The sequence below is a fragment of the Caretta caretta genome, chromosome 5 (assembly GCF_965140235.1).
Source record: "Caretta caretta isolate rCarCar2 chromosome 5, rCarCar1.hap1, whole genome shotgun sequence".
Taxonomy (NCBI): domain Eukaryota; kingdom Metazoa; phylum Chordata; order Testudines; family Cheloniidae; genus Caretta; species Caretta caretta.
In genome coordinates, this window is record NC_134210.1 from 129,520,972 (window position 1) to 129,540,524 (window position 19,553).

General features: G+C 45.1%; 1 protein-coding gene across 3 annotated transcripts in view; it reads right to left on the minus strand.

The window, feature by feature from the left end:
* Positions 1-19,553, minus strand: part of DGKQ (diacylglycerol kinase theta) — a 172,375-nt gene that overhangs the window by 115,264 nt on the left and 37,558 nt on the right. For all 3 annotated transcript variants that reach the window (XM_075128887.1, XM_048850017.2, XM_048850016.2), the window contains exon 2: positions 10,944-11,023. In XM_075128887.1, coding sequence (XP_074984988.1) covers positions 10,944-11,023 — 80 coding nt within the window. The remainder of the gene's footprint in view (positions 1-10,943; positions 11,024-19,553) is intronic.

Below are 19,553 nucleotides of genomic sequence, written 5' to 3' on the forward strand. Positions count from 1 at the left end.
CTACCACTCCTCCCAGTTTAGTATCATCCGCAAATTTGCTGAGAGTGCAATCCACACCATCCTCCAGATCATTTATGAAGATATTGAACAAAACCGGCCCCAGGACCGACCCTTGGGGCACTCCACTTGATACCGGCTGCCAACTAGACATGGAGCCATTGATCACTACCCGTTGAGCCCGACAATCTAGCCAGCTTTCTACCCACCTTGTAGTGCATTCATCCAGCCCATACTTCCTTAACTTGCTGACAAGAATACTGTGGGAGACCGTGTCAAAAGCTTTGCTAAAGTCAAGAAACAATACATCCACTGCTTTCCCTTCATCCACAGAACCAGTAATCTCATCATAGAAGGCGATTAGATTAGTCAGGCATGACCTTCCCTTGGTGAATCCATGCTGGCTGTTCCTGATCACTTTCCTCTCATGCAAGTGCTTCAGGATTGATTCTTTGAGGACCTGCTCCATGATTTTTCCAGGGACTGAAGTGAGGCTGACTGGCCTGTAGTTCCCAGGATCCTCCTTCTTCCCTTTTTTTTTATCCATGAAAGTCAGTATGTACTGCTTTCTTCTGGGTGTCTTTTTCGGAAAAGGACCCAGAATATCCACAGCTACTCGCTGAAATGGAACTTCAATGACGGGGAGTGGCTGGAGAGGGGCTTTGACCTGGTCTTGGGGTTTTCCCACTCTTTGGCATACTTCACAAGACCGGACATAGGTAGAAACATCCTTGCCCATTCCCTCCCAGTGGAATGACCCCCCCAAATGGTCTTTGGTCCTGTTCACCCCAGCATGGCCACTAGAGTGATCATGGGCTAAGCTCAAGAGCTTGGCCCGGTATTTAGTTGGAACTACCAACTGTCTCTGAGGATGCCAGTCTTCCTGGTGTCCACCAGAAAGAGTTTCCTTGTATAAAAGTCCTCTTTCTACAACAAACCTGGATCGATTAGAAGAGCTGAGAGGCGGTGGGTTGCTCCGTGCCGCCGTCCAAGCTCTCTGGAGGCTTTCATCTGCTTCCTGTTCGGTCTGGAACTGTTCCCTTGAGGCTGGAGACATCAGTTCCTCATTGGATTGTGGACCTATGCTTGGTCCCTCTGGAAGCGATGTAGTGGATGGGGCTGTTTCCGTTGACTGTGAACCACTTTCCGCTGGTGCACTATGTTGGGATTCAGGCTCCGCCTGAGCCTCTTGTGTAGGGTTATCGGCTGCTGCCAGTTCAGGTTCTGGTGTTGAGGTTGCAAGTACTGGATTCAGTACTGGCAATAGGTCTGGTGTTGGTTGTTCCGCTGGTTCCGGTTCTGGGACTGGTTCCATCTGGGTCTCTGGGACTGGATCCACTACTGCTGTTGCAGATATTGGCCTGGGGTCTGGGTCCATCACCTCTGACTGGGTCCTGATAGAAGTTTCTGGAACAGAGCTAGGCCTCACGGCTTGTTTAGCCTGGCTACGGGTGACCATTCCCACCCTCTTGGCCCGCTTCACATGATTGGCCAAGTCTTCCCCCAACAGCATGGGGATGGGATAATCATCATAGACTGCAAAAGTCCATGTTCCTGACCAGCCCTGGTACTGGACAGGCAACTTGGCTGTAGGCAAATTGAAAGAGTTGGACTTGAAGGGTTGAATCGTCACTTGGATCTCTAGGTTGATTAAATTGGGGTCCACTAAGGAAGCATGAATAGCTGACACTTGTGCTCCGGTGTCCCTCCATGCGGTGACCTTCTTCCCGCCCACACTCACAGTTTCCCTCCGCTCCAAGGGTATCTGGGAGGTATCTGGGCCTGCGGACCTCTGGTGTGATCCTGGTGCAATGAACTGTAATCTGTTGGGGTTCTTGGGGCAGTTGGCCTTTACATGCCCTGGCTCGTTACGTTGAAAACATCGTCCAGCTGATGGGTCACTGGGGCGAGGTAGGTTGCTGGAGAACAGGGTGGTGGGATGATAAGGTGTCTGGAGGGTTCTTTGGGAGGTAGGTGGGGCTTTGGGCTGCCCCTGGTAATAGGGTGTGGTCTGGGGTTGTCCCTTCTGGTCTCTGCTCCAACTGCAACCAGTTTTCTTCTTCTCTGCCACCTCCACCCATCTGGCTCCAATCTCTCCTGCCTTGATTACAGTTTTGGGCTTCCCATCTAGGATGTATCTTTCTATTTCCTCAGGAACCCCCTCTAAGAATTGTTCCATTTGCATTAGGAAGGGCAAATTTACTGGAGAGTCAACACTTGCTCCTGATATCCAGGCATCCCAATGTGGTAGGCATGTCGGGTAAATGACACGTCTGGTTTCCACCTTAGGGCTCTGAACCTCCAACGAGAATGCTTGGGTGTTATCCCCATTCTGACTCTCGCCTTGGATTTAAACAGTTCATACTTGTTCATGTGTTCTTTAGGCATTTCAGCCGCCACCTCAGCTAAGGGTCCACTGAGCTGCAGCCTCAGCTCTACCATGTATTGGTCTGTAGAGATGCTGTACCCAAGGCAGGCCCTTTCAAAGTTTTCTAAGAAGGCCTCAGTATCATCGCCTGCCTTGTAGGTGAGGAACTTTCTGGGATGGGAAGTGGCACCTGGAGAAGGATTGCTAGGGTTTGTTGGTATATTCTGCTGAGCCTTTACCTTCTCCATCTCCAGTGCATGCCTCCTCTCTTTTTCCTTCTCCTCCTCCACATGCCTCCTCTCTTTTTCCTTCTCCTCCCTCTCCAGCCGCATGAGTTCCATCTTTCTTTCATGTTCCTTTTGTTTTTCCTCAGCCTGAAATCTGGCTAATTCCAGCTTTTGTTGAGCCATGGATTTTGTCATCCTAACCTCTCTGTTTTTAACCAACTTTACACCCGAGGTTTAGAAATAAACAAACAAAACTTGGTTGTAAAATTTTGCTGTACTGGAATAGAATACCTATTCTCTGATAGTGATTGTCAGCTTACAGAAAAAGACAATTCCCTTTGTCTCTGCTCTGGCTCCAAATCAAAGCAAAAAACCTCCAACTACTTGGAAACCTGCTTACCAGCAGCCCAAAGGAAAAAAATTTCCTTTTCAAACTTGTGCTCCTTGTAAAAAAATCAAAATCCTAAAAAAAAAAAGGCCCTGCCACTTTTGTCTCCAGGCAAATGGGTAGAACACCCCCCCCTTTTTACTTTTAGGAAAAAAAAAAAAAACTTCTGGTTTACCAAGATTGTGAATTTCCCTGCAGGAGGTTAAGTACCCTGCCTCCAGGCAAAGAAAACCTGCAATTCATAAAGATAATCCCCTTTTGTCTCTCTTCTGGCCCCAAAGCAGAGAAAAAACAAGCTGCTTTCCAGCAGCTCCAAAGGAAAAAAAAATTTCCTTTTTAAAATCTGTATTTCTCGTTCAAAAAATCTCAGATTGATCTCAAAATAATTTCAGGTTAATCCCACCACTCTGCCACCATGTCAAGGCTCCTCCCCCACTCTGAACTCTAGGGTACAGATGTGGGGACCTGCATGAAAACCTCCTAAGCTTACTTTTACCAGCTTAGGTTAAACCTTCCCCAAGGTACAAATTAATTTTATCCTTTGTCCTTGGAATATCCACTGCAACCACCAAACTCTAACTGGGTTTACTGGGAAACGTAGTTTGGACACGTCTTTCCCCCCAAAATCCTCCCAACCCTTGCACCCCACTTCCTGGGAAAGGTTTGGTAAAAATCCTCACCAATTTGCATTGGTGACCACAGACCCAAACCCTTGGATCTGAGAACAATGAAAAAGCATTCAGTTTTCTTACAAGAAGACTTTTAATAGAAATAGAAGTAAATAGAAGTAAAGGAATCACCTCTGTAAAATCAGGATGGTAGATACCTTACAGGGTAATTAGATTCAAAACATAGAGAATCCCTCTCGGCAAAACCTTAAGTTACAAAAAAGACACACAGACAGAAATAGTCATTCTATTCAGCACAATTCTTTTCTCAGCCATTTAAAGAAATCATAATCTAACACATACCTAGCTAGATTACTTACTAAAAGTTCTAAGACTCCATTCCTGTTCTGTCCCCGGCAAAAACAGCATATAGACAGACACAGACCCTTTGTTTCTCTCCCTCCTCCCAGCTTTTGAAAGTATCTTGTCTCCTCATTGGTCATTTTGGTCAGGTGCCAGCGAGGTTACCTTTAGCTTCTTAACCCTTTACAGGTGAGAGGATTTTTCCTCTGGCCAGGAGGGATTTTAAAGGGTTTTACCCTTCCTTTTATATTTATGACACAGCGTAACTTCAACCCTGTCCTGCTCTGTCCCTTCTCTCCGGAGAACAACCACAGACACAAAGGAAAAGCGTCTTTCCCAATTTTAAGAAGTTCTAGCCCTCCTACTGGCTCTTTTGGTCAGGTGCCCTTTTCTTTACCTGCGGGACTTTGTTAATTCTTTACAGGTAAAGCAAGCAGAGAACAGCCACCAAGAGGCTGTTATAGCTACTGGCTGGCTGGCTGGATGTCCATAAAAGGGAGCTACCCCCACCCCTTCATTTATCACAGGGAGAATATATAAACTTTCCTTTTTTAAATCCATGAGTGCTGAAGTCTCTCATCTCATACCCAAATATGTTTATGTGAGAGGGAGAGAAGAGTTTTATAACCAGTGTCACTATTTGTGATTCATACCTGTCATAGAATCATAGAATATCAGGGTTGGAAGGGACTTCAGGAGGTCACCCAGTCCAACCCCCTGCTCAAAGCAGGACCCATCAACAGCCCCCTCAAGGATTGAACTCACAACCCTGGGGTTAGCAGGCCAATGCTCAAACCACTGAACTATCCCTCCCCTCCCTGTCCACCTATTTCCCGGCCTCTGAACTCACAAATACACACACACACAAAAAATTTACCATTTAAAAAAAACCAAAATGGAGTTCTCTCATTTCCACCTCTAAAAATCACCTGTCTCTCACAGGAATAATGTTTGATGCCAGCTGATTTCTAGAACAAAGAAACAAGACCTGCAATCATACTAACCAGTCTAATTTTCAAAGCTCAGGAGGGCTGGGCTAGGTCAGTACTTGGGTGGGACACTTCCAAGGAATGATTTTGATGATTCAACAGGTACTACTCAGCTCACTGAGCTGTAACTGAACCAGAGCCCCTATTACAGGGCACTGTGACACTGAAAATGTCACCGCTCAGAAGGTGAGCTATAAAACAAAGCTGGGATCATTTTAAGGTTCTATTGCACCTCATAAGAGAGCTCATGATCCTGGCCAAGATCAAAGTTAGTAACTAGCTGCTCTGTTCAACTTCAGATCATCCTGAGTTATATTTAAATACCCCTTCACACACACCCACTTCCCCGGGGCACCAGGCCCCAGCAGACGCCGACCCTCCCCAGCTACAGGAACTGCAAGCAGCACCACAGCACTCTGGGCAGCAGAAGCAGATCCCAGTAGCGGGCAGCAACTCCTGAAAACAGAAGTGAGGGAAGGCTGAGGCACCTTCAGACAGGTAATGTCAGGAGACAGCATTCTCCACTGGGATTCTGGACACTGTTTTCTACCTTCTGATAGGCTGTTTGCCCCAACCTCCTCCCACCCCTCACTCTCACCCAGTCCCTCCACCACTAGCCTCACTTTCTCTGCCTTCCACGTTCCTCTCCATCTTTCCATCCCTCATTTCCCCAAGCTATACCTGTCCCGACATTCTTCCCTCTATCTGACTGTAACATGTTTGTATCTGAAGTCTTGGAAGTTATCAAATGCCTGATTTTGATAAACCTTAGTAAGTGATTGAGCACTCTTAGGCACTTTCTTAAAATCTGAGGCAAACAGTAACGGTGATGACGATGCTATTTGGACTTTCACCCCTTTGGTGGAACTCACTCGTGTGAAGCTCCTAATGCCGAGGCAAAATGCTACAGTGGTGAAGACTAGATAAAGAAGCATGGAACTGTAACCACTAACCATGGAATGTTTAATGCAGAACAGATTATCAATAGTTTTAAATGGGGATTAACCCCCCCTCCCCATTTTCACTTCTTCCAGCACCTTATGAGCAATACAACAACTGACAAATACAACCAATCACTTGTACATAGCTGGAACCAATGGGGAAAAAAAAAGAATCAGGTCAACAGACAAGGTCAACCACCTGCTTATGAAGTCACAGACCCCTGGAAAGCTGCACTGATGCTTCCCCGCCACTCTGTCACCTGATCTGTAACCGGGGCATTAAATCTGTCATTTGTGAAAAAGAAACTTAAATAATGTAAGCTTTCCCAGGGTTCAAAGGGATATGGTCTCTGGAAGGAAAGTTAGATTTCTACCTACTGGGAGCAAATGTTGCTCAGTAAATCACAATTCATGGGCAGGGGAGAAGGAGATGCTACATTCACCAGTTTCAGTGGAAAAAGGATCAGTTATTAAACATCCACCCAAGACACTAGTAGTCTGAGGTAATAGTAGTGACATCTCTTCCGCAAGACAGTCAACAGCAAATTCTGGTCTCTGGGCAACATTTTAGGGGAACTATAATCTTGATTTCCCAGTATCTGAATCAGCAAGAAAAAAATTAAGACCAATATCACACATGCAAGCAAACAATAACTAATACGTTCTAAACAAATTACTATACAGAAAATTTGTAAAAGCCTTAATACAGATTTGCAGTTCTACTTCAGTATATGTGCAATCAAGAACTGTAGAGGGGGTCTATCTCTGCACGCTTTTGTATAGATACCCTAGTTGGCACAAAATTAATACAATATTGTTGGACTATGACAGATTCGAGTCCACATACAACTCCAGAAATATAAATCTTGGGTAACAATTGCATTAAACACAACTAATTCAGAAAAGACTACAAATACCTAACTTTTCTAAAAGCAAACATTTATCATAGAAAACACGTAAAAACTAAAAAATTTCTCTATATGGTCACAATCTGTTAAATCAACACAAAAAAATTCAAATATTTCTATGTCCAGGCAAAGCTTACACAACACATAACGTCACCTACATAACTAGGATGAAATACACAGTGAGGATGTGTAGTGTTTACCACTAAGCACAACACAGTTAGTTTTTTAAACATCTCAGACAGTACAAAGAGTAATTTTCTTTTAAATGACAATAGCAGAGATACTTAACAGCCCCACAACACACAGAACTAAACAGAAACACCCCATGAACAGTAAAAATGGATTCTTGGCAAGTTGGACTCTCTACAAAAACAGGTTTTGAAATACCATGGCCTGATTCCAGTCTGAAACACTGAGTCCAATCAAAAACCAACTTTGTAAGGCATCCTTGCAAATCTCCTAGTCAGAAACTTATCTGAGACTAGCTGCAATCATGACATGGTTGAGACTGTATGAGCTTTTACTTGATCCTGGAAAGCAAGCTCTGTTTAGGTATGAAAATTTCCATGAGACAATCATTGAAAAATGGTTCTCTGACAGTTTGATTTAACAACAAATGAAACACTGTCACAGATGGACTTTAAAGTATGTTCCAGATAAAATCCAAGAGATTAAAAATGTAATTTATGTCATAATCTTAATATTAATACATGAGGAGAAAATGACAAGAAAAATACCCTCTTAACACCACTTCATACATCAGAGCTTTCCATAAAGAACCACATGTAAATAATCTGAATGGATGGTGACTGATGCAAAAATAAAATTTCCACACATATTACAAACCATCATTAGTTGTTTTGCTTTGTTATGTTTTTAAATTAAGAGCGAAGTTCAATATTTACTTCATATAGACTGCACACAAAACAAGATCTCCCACATGGCAGCCTTAACCCTGGCCCGCTGAGCAAGTGAACAGAACTCAGATACCCAAATCAAGAAAACAAGAACATAAGAAAGGCCAGACTGGGTCAGACCGAAGGTCCAGCTAGCCCAGTATCCTGTCTTCCAACAGTGGCCAATGCCAGGTGTCCCAGAGGGAATGAACAGAACAGATAATCATCAAGTGATCCTTTCCCCTGTCACTCATTCCCAGCATCTGGCAAACAGAGGCTAGGGACACAATCTCTGCCCATCCTGGCTAATAGCCATTGATGGACCTATCCTCCATGAACTTATCTAGTTCTTTTTTGAACCCTGTTATAGTCTTGGCCTTCACAACATCCTCTGGCAAAGAGTTCCACAGGTTGACTGCATTGTGTGAAGAAACTGTTCGGTTTACTTCTGGACTATCTTAAATTTTATATAGCACCTTTCGACATGAAGGCTCCTCAACCCTTTATAATTCTGTTCAGCAACACTGACAGGTGGACAATTCGGAGTGTGGAAAGCTGCCGATTGTTACAAGGCATGCTGCACAACTGTAGGTGTAGGAGAGGATGATCTAAAGTTAAATAAAATATGCTATTGTTTGTATTTTGATTGTTTAAGCAAAAATAAAACATCAGATAAAATATATAACAATATACATTTGAGAAAAGTGAGGAAAACAACCTGCACCCAGACAAAAATAAAAACAACTAGACTGTAATATCAAACAGATTTTAACATTAATACATTCAGACTGATGGTTTTCAACACAAAATTAAGAAGAATTGATATTTTAAATCACACGCCAAATTTAAATGAACGAATGAATACTTGGTCAGTCACACATTTCCAAAAAAGATGATCATTTCTCTCTCTCTCTCAGAACTTGAACTAGTTAAATGTTACTTCATTGATCTATGACCCTCTCCAAACTTACTCACAAACTTATTCATATGTCATGATGTAGCTGACCCAGTCGTTGACTTACCGAGCTGTAATATCTGCCTCTTTGCAGAGGGTGACATGAACAACAAAATAAATAAAGCATGTAGCCTTAGAAATAGTGTCTATTGTTGCAGCCACAAGCCCATACATCTAAAACAACAGGATCTGGAGCAGTACTTTCCAGCCCAGGGGCCATGATCCACAAGTAGGTTCACCAGGAGTGCCTGGTAAGTCATGTCCCAGGAGCTGAACGAAAAAGTAGCAAAATCTGATGGACGCTAGGATCCAGAAGTTGTGAATGAAGAAGACAGGTGAGCTCTTCTTGCCATCCTTTTCCTGTTGCCTCTGCCCACCCTACCCAGCCACTCTTATCAAGCACCCAGATCCACACATCCTCCACCAAAAATAGCCACAGCCTCTTGCCATGACCCCACCCTCAGCATCCTAGTCCATTCATATTCGCATGTTCTAGGTCACATGCAGTGTAAAAACATACCTAAGAAAAAGTTTAAATCAGACAGAATGGGTGGGTTTTAATGACATTATATATAAGAACTTGCAGTACACATCCGAGATATCAGTATAAGATGACACTGGTTCTCCATCTAAATGTTCCCAAAACTATCTGATTATTTTCTCTGTTATACCTGTATCAACATCCCTTTGATTCACGGAGATTGTTTTAATGACAGATGTCTCTAACTGTTCCAGGTTTTCCATATTTAAAGCTTTCGCACCACTTTACACTTTTTTCACCAGGCATTTTACTGCCCCCATTTCCCTCTTCCTCCGGCTCCACAATACCTTTTTGTGCCTTTCTTCTTTAGTATTTAAATTGAATCCAATTTTTGTGTGTGTATTCATACTTATGTTCTGCAGGAACATGTTCCTGAGAGAGACATCATGTGTGAAAGAATCATGCTGTAGTACCAAAATTATAAAGCACCCAGCTACAGTTCCAAAGCCGTGTATGCCTCCACATAAGGATTTAGAAATATTACCACCAAGTTAAAACGTAAAAAAACAAAAAAAACCCACAACAAAAAAATCAGAAAGTGTACATAAGAACAGTCATACTGGGTGAGACCAAAGGTCCATCTAGCCCAGTATCCAGTCTTCTGACAGGGGCCAATGCCAGGTGCCCCAGAGGCAATGAACAGAACAGGTAATCATCAAGTGATCCATGACCCAATCCCAGCTTCTGGCAAACAGAGGCTAGGGACATCATCACTGCTCATCCTGTCTAATAGCCTCCAGGAACTTATCTAGTTCTTTTTTTTAACCCTGTTATAGTCTTGGTCTCCACACCATCCTCTGGCAAAGAGTTCCACAGGTTGATTGTGCATTGTGGGAAGAAATACTTCCTTCTCTTTCTTTTATACCTGCTACCTACTGATTTCATTTGGTGACCCCTAGTTCTTGTGTTATGAGAAGGAGTAAATAACACTTCCTTATTTACTTTCTCCACACCAGTCATGATTTTATAGACCTCTACCATATCCCACCCCCCTTAGTCATCTCTTTTCCAAGCTGAAAAGTCCTCATCTTCTTAATCAATCCTCATATGGAAGCCCTTCCATACCCCTAATAATTTTTATTGCCCTTTTCTGAACCTTTTCCAATTCCAATATATCTTTTTTGAGATGGAGCAACCAGATATTCACACAGTGTTCAAGATGTGGACATACCATGAATTTATATAGAGACAATATGATATTTTCTGTCTGAATTCACCGCTACAATTAAGACCCAAAAAAGAGCATATATGAACAAAAATGTTAAGATGCACCAACCTACAGAAGTCAAAAACAGCTCTTTCATTCAACACCAAAGGCTTATCACCCTCTACTGAAATGTAATTGCTGTAAAAAATGTGGTAATGTCCAGAAACCTTGCTCAGAAAACCATGTATAAGAGTGTATTGTACTTATGCACCTCATCTGAATCAGTTACCACATTCAAGTATGACAATTCTTCCAGGTAATGACACACCATTAAACCACTTTAGTAATCTTTAAGGAAAGCAAAACAGCATTTTTCAAGGCAGTTTGTGCATAACCACCTGTTCCAGGCAGGTTCAGAAGGGCTTAGATTTAAAACTTTTGTCATGGAAAGGATGTAAGAGTTTGAACCAATGAATAACATATTTAGCTTATATTAAAATCATTACATTAATGAGCCAGTCTATTTTTTTAAATTAATTTACTAATGAGAAAGATATAGCAAATAAACTCAAGCCACTGGCTAGGTAAAGTATATCATAACACATGCCAACTCACCCTTACGAGACTCGGCGCAATACACGAGCATGGTATCTTCACATGCTTGAGGCACTTTTCATGAGACATAAAGTTGCAAACTGTGGAAATAAAACATGCATGTTTCAGAAACGTGGGACTTTTTTTTTTCCAAAGCAGATCAAATATATTCAAGAACTACTTTCTAAACTGTACTATTACTAACGTCTCTGGGTTTGAGACTGAGGAAGAGAAACAGAGTTCACCCTATCCCTGTATTACCCATTCTCCTCTTCCCAGCTGTCCCACAAGCCATGTCTCCCCCCCATCAATGCCACTCTAGGGGTCTGCTACCCCAAGCAGCTTTAACTACAGGGAGCTACCTACAGCCAGAATCGGCCCTAGGACATGGCCCAAGTGGGCGGGCTGTGTACAGAGTGATTCTTCCCCCTACAATTCATGACATGGAGGAGGAATATATGGTGGATAAACATGGCATCAAACCCACTGGAGCAGTGGAGAAAGAGAAGACAAAGCACAGGCTGCTTAGAGAATTGAAAATGAATTGCAATTTTTATTGCAGAAGTCATTAGTAACACTTATGTAAATTTTGCTAAAATCAATAAATATATTATTAATAACTACAAAGGGCTGGAAAATTGTTTCACTATCTTGGTTTTCATGCTCAGGAAAAAACATCATAACTGCATAGGTGAAGTGTTTAGTTCAAGCAACAGTACGCATCTCAACTCCTGGAGTAGGAATCTCTGGAAGGAGTTTTGTGATGGGTGACTGTTGGTCTGGGACCAAATCAGGAGTTAATACTTTAATACAAAGTTTCAGGAGTACAAAGTTTTAAGGAAAGCTCATTGAGAACTGTTTGGGGAAAAGAACACACTGTCCTGACGATGTGAGACTCTTTATAGAACGCTTATTGCTGAACAATAAAATTAATCATGATCTACTAAGAGGGATACTGTTGAATAAAAAATAAACTCCCTGCCATTCATTATCTGTATAAAGAAAAGGAGTACTTGTGTCACCTTAGAGACTAACAAATTTATTTGAGCATAAGCTTTCGTGAGCTACAGCTCACTTCATCAGATGCATTCAGTGGAAAATACAGTGGGGAGATTTATATACATAGAGAACATGAAACAATGGGTGTTATCATACACACTGTGACGAGAGTGATCAGGTAAGGGTAGCTATTCCAGCAGAAGAGGCAATGCCCCTACGTATACATCCCAAAATGCCATTGGCCTTCTTGGCAACAAGGGCACACTGTTGACTCATATCCAGCTTCTCGTCCACTGTAACCCCTAGGTCCTTTTCTGCAGAACTGCTGCCAAGCCATTCGGTCCCTAGTCTGTAGCGGTGCATTGGATTCTTCCATCCTAAGTGCAGGACTCTGCACTTGTCCTTGTTGAACCTCATCAGATTTCTTTTGGCCCAATCCTCCAATTTGTCTAGGTCCCTCTGTATCCTATCCCTACCCTCCAGCGTATCTACCTCTCCTCCTAGTTTAGTGTCAGTTTAGTACCTCTCCTCCCAGTTTACATAGGTTCCTGGGTTAGTGGTTCTGTTGTGTGGTTGCTGGTGAGTATTTGCTTCAGGTTGGGGGGCTGTCTGTAAGCAAGGACTGGCCTGTCTCCCAAGATCTGTGAGAGTGATGCGTCGTCCTTCAGGATAGGTTGTAGATCCTTGATGATACGTTGGAGAGGTTTTAGTTGGGGGCTGAAGGTGATGGCTAGTGGCGTTCTGTTATTTTCTTTGTTGGGCCTGTCCTGTAGTAGGTGACTTCTGGGAACTCTTCTGGCTCTGTCAATCTGTTTCTTCACTTCCGCAGGTGGGTATTGTAGTTGTAAGAACGTTTGATAGAGATCTTGTAGGTATTTGTCTCTGTCTGAGGGGTTGGAGCAAATGCGGTTGTATCGTAGAGCTTGGCTGTAGACAATGAATCGTGTGGTGCAGTCTGGATGAAAGCTGGAGGCATGTAGGTAGGAATAGCGGTCAGTAGGTTTCCAGTATAGGGCGGTGTGACCATCGCTTATTAGCACCGTAGTGTCCAGGAAGTGGATCTCTTGTGTGGACTGGTCCAGGCTGAGGTTGATGGTAGGATGGTAATTGTTGAAATCATGGTGGAATTCCTCAAGGGCTTCTTTTCCATGGGTCCAGATGATGAAGATGTCATTAATGTAGCGCAAGTAGAGTATGGGCATTAGGGGACGAGAGCTGAGGAAGCGTTGTTCTAAGTCAGCCATAAAAATGTTGGCATACTGTGGGGCCATGCGGGTAGTGTCACTAGCTGGGATTACATAGGAATTATCGCGTCAGCCAGTTAATGATACACAGAGCTTACTGACAGGTTTCAGAGTAACAGCCGTGTTAGTCTGTATTCGCAAAAAGAAAAGGAGTACTTGTGGCACCTTAGAGACTTTATTTAACCAATTTATTTGAGCATGAGCTTTCGTGAGCTACAGCTCACTTCATCAGATGCATACCGTGGAAACTGCAGCAGACTTTATATATACACAGAGAATATGAAACAATACCTCCTCCCACCCCACTGTCCTGCTGGTAATAGCTTATCTAAAGTGATCATCAGGTTGGGCCATTTCCAGCACAAATCCAGGTTTTCTCACCCTCCACCCCCCCACACAAATTCACTCTCCTGCTGGTGATAGCCCATCCAAAGTGACAACTCTTTACACAATGTGCATGATAATCAAGTTGGGCCATTTCCTGCACAAATCCAGGTTCTCTCACCCCCTCACCCCCCTCCCAAAAACCACACACACAAACTCACTATCCTGCTGGTAATAGCTCATCCAAAGTGACCATTCTCCCTACAATGTGCATGATAATTAAGGTATTCAGAATCAGACAGTGGCAGCTGGATCATGAGGATGAACATATTACTGTAAGTTTCCAGAACTTGACAAACCACACGGATGCAGACATTTCAGAGCATTGATGACTTTGAGAGACGTTAACAGCAGAACTAGGTTACTCACAATATCCGTAACTGGAACTATCTAGACAAAATGCCTTCACAGACCCCTGCTTTTGGAGTTCTCTCTCTCACCACATGGTGTCTAGTGTGGGATAAGACCCCACAACTGATATAAATCCATTAAAATAGTCTATACAATTCACTTATGCCAATTGCCACCAAATCTATCTATCTGACTAGCAAGATGTTGGTCTGTCTTCTCATTCAATTCCTCAGCTTGCTTGAGCAAGGGCAGAACGTTGCATCAAAGTCACCACCCAAAGACTAGTGAGCCGCAAGACGCTCCTGTACAGAGAGGTAGCAGCCATTCACAGAAGACAAACTGCAAAACCAACATCCCAAATCAGATACACCATTTCCAAACTACACACCAAAGCTGAATACATGATTTACTGAGCCCCACGTAGTTCCTCTACAAATTTCAGAGAGTAATTATTTACGGAGGGAAAGCAGAGAAGATAGGGGGAGGGATAGCTCAGTGGTTTGAGCATTGGTCTGCTAAACCCAGGGTTGTGAGTTCAATCCTTGAGGGGGCCATTTAGGGATCTGGGGCAAAAATTGGGGATTGGTCCTGCTTTGAGCAGGGGATTGGACTAGATGACCTCCTGAGGTCCCTTCCAACCCTGATATTCTATGATAACCTAGCTCTGATAGGATAAGCCTTGAGATCTTCTAATATTTGCCGCTCTCAATTCATCTAGACAATCTACACAAAGATAGATTTCTTCTCAGCTCATCGGCAACACAAAGTGGGAAAACAGCTTACAAAAAGACTTTTAATGGAATCATTTTCACCTAAAAAATGAGTATCCAGTTGGGTAAAAGCATTGGGCAAGGAGTATCATGGAGCACAGGGGAATGCACAGAGATGTTGTTAAGGAATAACTCCAACAACAGAAATCTTAGGCAAGGACAAAGTTCCATCTTAGCATTTTTTCATAATGATAAAAGGTGAGTCAGACATAAGCACCTGCAGTTTACTGATCTGGCTCAGGGGAGTACAAGCAAAAATGGCCAGTCTCAGGAACAAAAGTTAACAAGTGTAAAATTTCAGAAAGAGGATTACTGCTTTTACTGGGAAGCAAATTAAGGAAGCCCAGAGACTGCAAGAACTATCACCAGAGAATCTGCGGGGAGCTGGCAGCAATCACTATGCTGAGGTCACTCAATAGTTCCATAATAAAAGATTCATTTAACCATTTTTTGTGAAGCTCTCCTATGTCCATTGTTTGCGCACTGCCTTGGAATTCAGCAGGGAGAAAAGCTCTGACAGCAACAGTGCCTCTTCTTTGTCTCACACAACTCCACTCAGGTTTAGCCAAGGCATGAACTGCTAAAAGTCACCACTTCCCTTTCCTGTCCTGTTCCTCAGGAAAATTTTGGCAGCCTACCAAAACAACAACTGACTATAAGAAAAGGAGTACTTGTGGCACCTTAGAGACTAACCAATTTATTTGAGCATAAGCTTTCGTGAGCTACAGCTCACTTCATCGGATACATACTGTGGAAAGTATAGAAGATCTTTTTATATGCACAAAGCATGAAAAAATGGGTGTTTACCACTACAAAAGGTTTTCTCTCCCCCCACCCCACTCTCCTGCTGGTAATAGCTTATCTAAAGTTATCACTCTCCTTACAATGTGTATGATAATCAAGTTGGGCCATTTCCAGCACAAATCCAGGGTTTAACAAGAACGTCAGGGGGAGGGAGGGGAGGAAAAAACAAGGGGAAATAGGTTACCTTGCATAATGACTTAGCCACTCTCAGAGTGATCACTTTAGATAAGCTATTACCAGCAGGAGAGTGGGGTGGGGAGAGAGAAAATCTTTTGTAGTGGTAAACACCCATTTTTTCATGCTTTGTGTGTAAAAAAAGATCTTCTATACTTTCCACAGTATGCATCCGATGAAGTGAGCTGTAGCTCACGAAAGCTTATGCTCAAATAAATTGGTTAGTCTCTAAGGTGACACAAGTACTCCTTTTCTCTTTGCGAATACAGACTAACACGGCTGTTACTCTGGAACAACTGACGATGGATATCCTAAAATGTTGGGTCCAAGCTCCCAACTGAGCAGCAGCACCACAAGCTGCTCTAGAACCAGGGCCAGCTCTTGGCACCAGCAAAACAAGCAGGTGCTTGGGGCGGCACATTTCTAGGGGTGGCATTCCGGCGCCGGCCATGCTGCCCCTAGAAATGTGCCCCCGCTGCCCCAGCTCACCTCCGCTCCGCCTCCACCTGCTCCCCTGAGCGCGCCTCTGACGCTCCGCTTCTCCCCCCTCCCTCCCAGGCTTGCTGTTTGCTTGCAGCCTACACAGAGAGAGAAATATAAATCCAGCCATGCAGTGCCAGCTCCATGACCTAAGAAGCAGGAGTTAAACAGAAGACAAGGACGGAAGAGGTTTTGTGTTTCCATTAAAACAGCACGTGCTAGCTGGATATCTAATGCACCAAACCATTCAGTCTGGTAAAGTGAAGCATCTCAACTCCTGGAGTAGGAATCTGTGGAAGGAGTTTTGTGATGGGTGATTGTTATCTATGGGACCAAATCAGGAGTCATTATTTTGAATACAAAGTCTCAGAAGCACAAAATTTTAGGGAAAGCTCATTGAGAAACTGTTTGGGAAAAGGACACGCTGTCCTGACAATTTGAGACTATTTATAGAGATGCTTATTGTTGAACATTAAAATTGATCAGGAGCTACTAAGAGGGATACAGCAGGGAGTGCAACAGCAATGTCTTATTTTTCTAAACCATTTTGAACACACAGTTTTTAATATATTAATAGATTATGTTTGGGAAGTAAAAATGTTCAGTGGCGTAATCTGTTCAAACAATATTTTAACTATTACTTCAAGTTCCTAAGGGAAAAAAAGACTATGAAGTATTTGTGTTTTCTTACCTTAATTTATCAGATTTTGCCAAATTTTTCAGAAGCCTGAAACTAGAGACCTACATCCCTGTTCAAGCTTCACCAAGTCACCCAATATTCAGAGATGCTGAGCACCCATAATTTCCACTGACATCACTGACAATCCGTGGGCACTTACTGCCAGTGAAAAAAACATTAGACACCCTCTCTAAGCACCTAAATATAGATTTAGGTGGTGTGATAGACCCAGGCCAGTTCGGTACAGCAGGGAAGCCTTATTGGGATCCACTGCTAAAGGATCCCCACCCAGCCTAAGAGGGGGGTCCACAGGACTTGGAAAACCAAATAATTACAGGGGACAACTAATGAAATAACAGGGACAGGAGTGGGGTCAAAGAGTCAAACGAAGGGAACCAGATGGAGACACCGAGCAGAGAACCCCGGACAGTGCCCACTGCTCCTCGAAGGCGTCAAAGGAGTCAGTGGACGCCGCCCAGAGGAACTCTGCCCGGAGGTGTGAATGCACGGAGGATCGGAAATACGCCCCACAGTCACAGGAGACTCCATCGCCAACCTCCTCACCCTGGTTTTATAGATGGCCACTTTAGCCAGGGCCAGGAGAAGGCTGACAAGGAGGTCCCGTGACTTAGTGGGGCCACAGATAGGGAGTCCATAGATAAGGAGGTGAGGGGAAAAGTGCAACCAAAATCATAAAAAAAGGTTTGTGAGGAGCCGGAATAGGGACTTCAGCCTGGCGCACTCCAGGTATACGTGCACCAGGGTTTCCCTCACACCGCAAAAGGGGCAGGTGTCTGGGATAGGGGTGAACCGCGCCAAGTACACGCCCGTGCTCACGGCCCTGTGAAGGAGTCGCCAACTGATATCCCCGGTGGGCCTCGGGACCAGGGTGGAATATAGGCTGGCCCACCATGGCTCCTCACCCTCTAGAGGTAGCAGGAGGTCCCGCCACTTTGTGTTGGGGTGGGACGCGAGGGTGAGGACGTGATGGGTGTGGCGCACGAGCGTGTATAGATGTTTCCTTGGCGCGGCCTGGAAACGGATCAGCTGCAGCTCGTGTAGCCGGCTTACGGTGAAAAGGCAGGGGGGTCAGTCAGGTCCACGGGGCAGGGGCCCGATGAAAAGGTCCGGAGGGCCTGGGGTGGAGGGTGGGCGGGGCGCGCCCTCTTGCAGGACCCGGTCAAGGTAAACCCGAGCAGCAGGCAAAGCGGTCCTCACCTCCTGAAGTACGCACCAGGCAGTACAAGGTCTGGAGAGCCCCATGCGCTGAGCGAGCATCAGGGGATCCAGCCAGTCTCCCCGGTCGTAGTCCAGGAGGTCTCCGACTCTGGTGACTTCTGCCAGGACCAACCTCTAGTGCACCGAGGGGGACTCCGCCACCTGCACACAGAGCTGGGGGTTGTGTAGCAGGGGCTCCGAGCGGAGATCTGCCCCCGCGGACCTGGTCGCTGTGAACAGTTTCCAGGTCCGGAGGAAGTCCCCATAGAAGACCGGCAGCCCGGAGAGGTCTCGCAGAAGAACTCTCGGATGGAGATAAAGGAGCTGCCAGTCATATCAGAGCCCTCGGAAGCAGTGCAGGAAGGCGTGCACCAGTACGCTCCACACCAGACTACCTGCACCTAAAGGAGCTTCTACAGGGCCCGGAGGCGGAAGACATGGACCTGAGTGTGGAGACACTTCAGGCCCTGCCCTCCCTCCTCAAGGGATAGATGGAGAACCCCTGCAGAGACCCAGTGCAGTCCTGACCAGAAGAACTCCAGAATCCATGTCCGGAGGTTGGCCAGGAAACCCGGGGCTGGGACCAGGATGTTGAGCAGGTACCAGAGCATGGACAGGACTAGTTGATTAAGCATCAGTGCCCTCCCTCGAAAGGAGAGGCACTGGAGTAGTCCTGTCCATTTCCGGAGCCACTCTATCACCCTGCCCTCTAAACCATGCCAGTTCTCCAGCGGAGACGGATGCGTGGCAGAAAGATAAACGCCGAGATAGAGCAGGGGACTCGCACTCCACCGGATGGCCTGAAGCGAGGGAGCTCACCTACCACCGGTCCCCTTCCACTAGGCCAGAGCTCTTGACCCAGTTGACCCGGGCGGAGGAGGCTGCCGAATAGATGGCCTGGCAAGCCTCCACCTGCACCAAGTCACCCAAGTCCTGGACCACGAGGAGCACATCGTTGGCGTATGCCGACAGGACCAGCCGCAGCTCCGGCTCCCGCAGCACCAACCCCGTCAACCTCCTACGGAGGAGACAGAAAAAGGGATCGATCGCCAAAGCATACAGCTGGCCCGAGAGGGACCACCCCTGTCGTACTCCTCGCCCGAAGCGGACTGGTTCGGTCAGGGTCCAGTTGAGCCTGACCACACACTCTGCGGAGGCGTACAGAGTTCGCTCTGTGCGTACAGAGTTCTGTACAGAGTACAGAACCTGGAGAAAACCCACAAACTGGGGTCCAAAGCCCAGTGCTCACAGAGTGCTCAGGAGATACCCATGGTCCACACTGTCAAATGCCTTCTCCTGATCCAGGGACAGGAGGGTGAATGACAGACCATCCCTACATCCGAGTTCCACGAGGTCCAAGACCAGATACAGGTTGTTGAACATGGTGCGGCCCAGGACGGTGTAGGTCTGGTCTGGGTGGACCATGTCCGCCAGCATGGACCCTAGCCGCAGTGAGATGGCTTTCGCTACGACTTTGTAGTCTGTGCTGAGGAGCAAGACAGGACGCCAATTTCGTAAATCGCGGAGG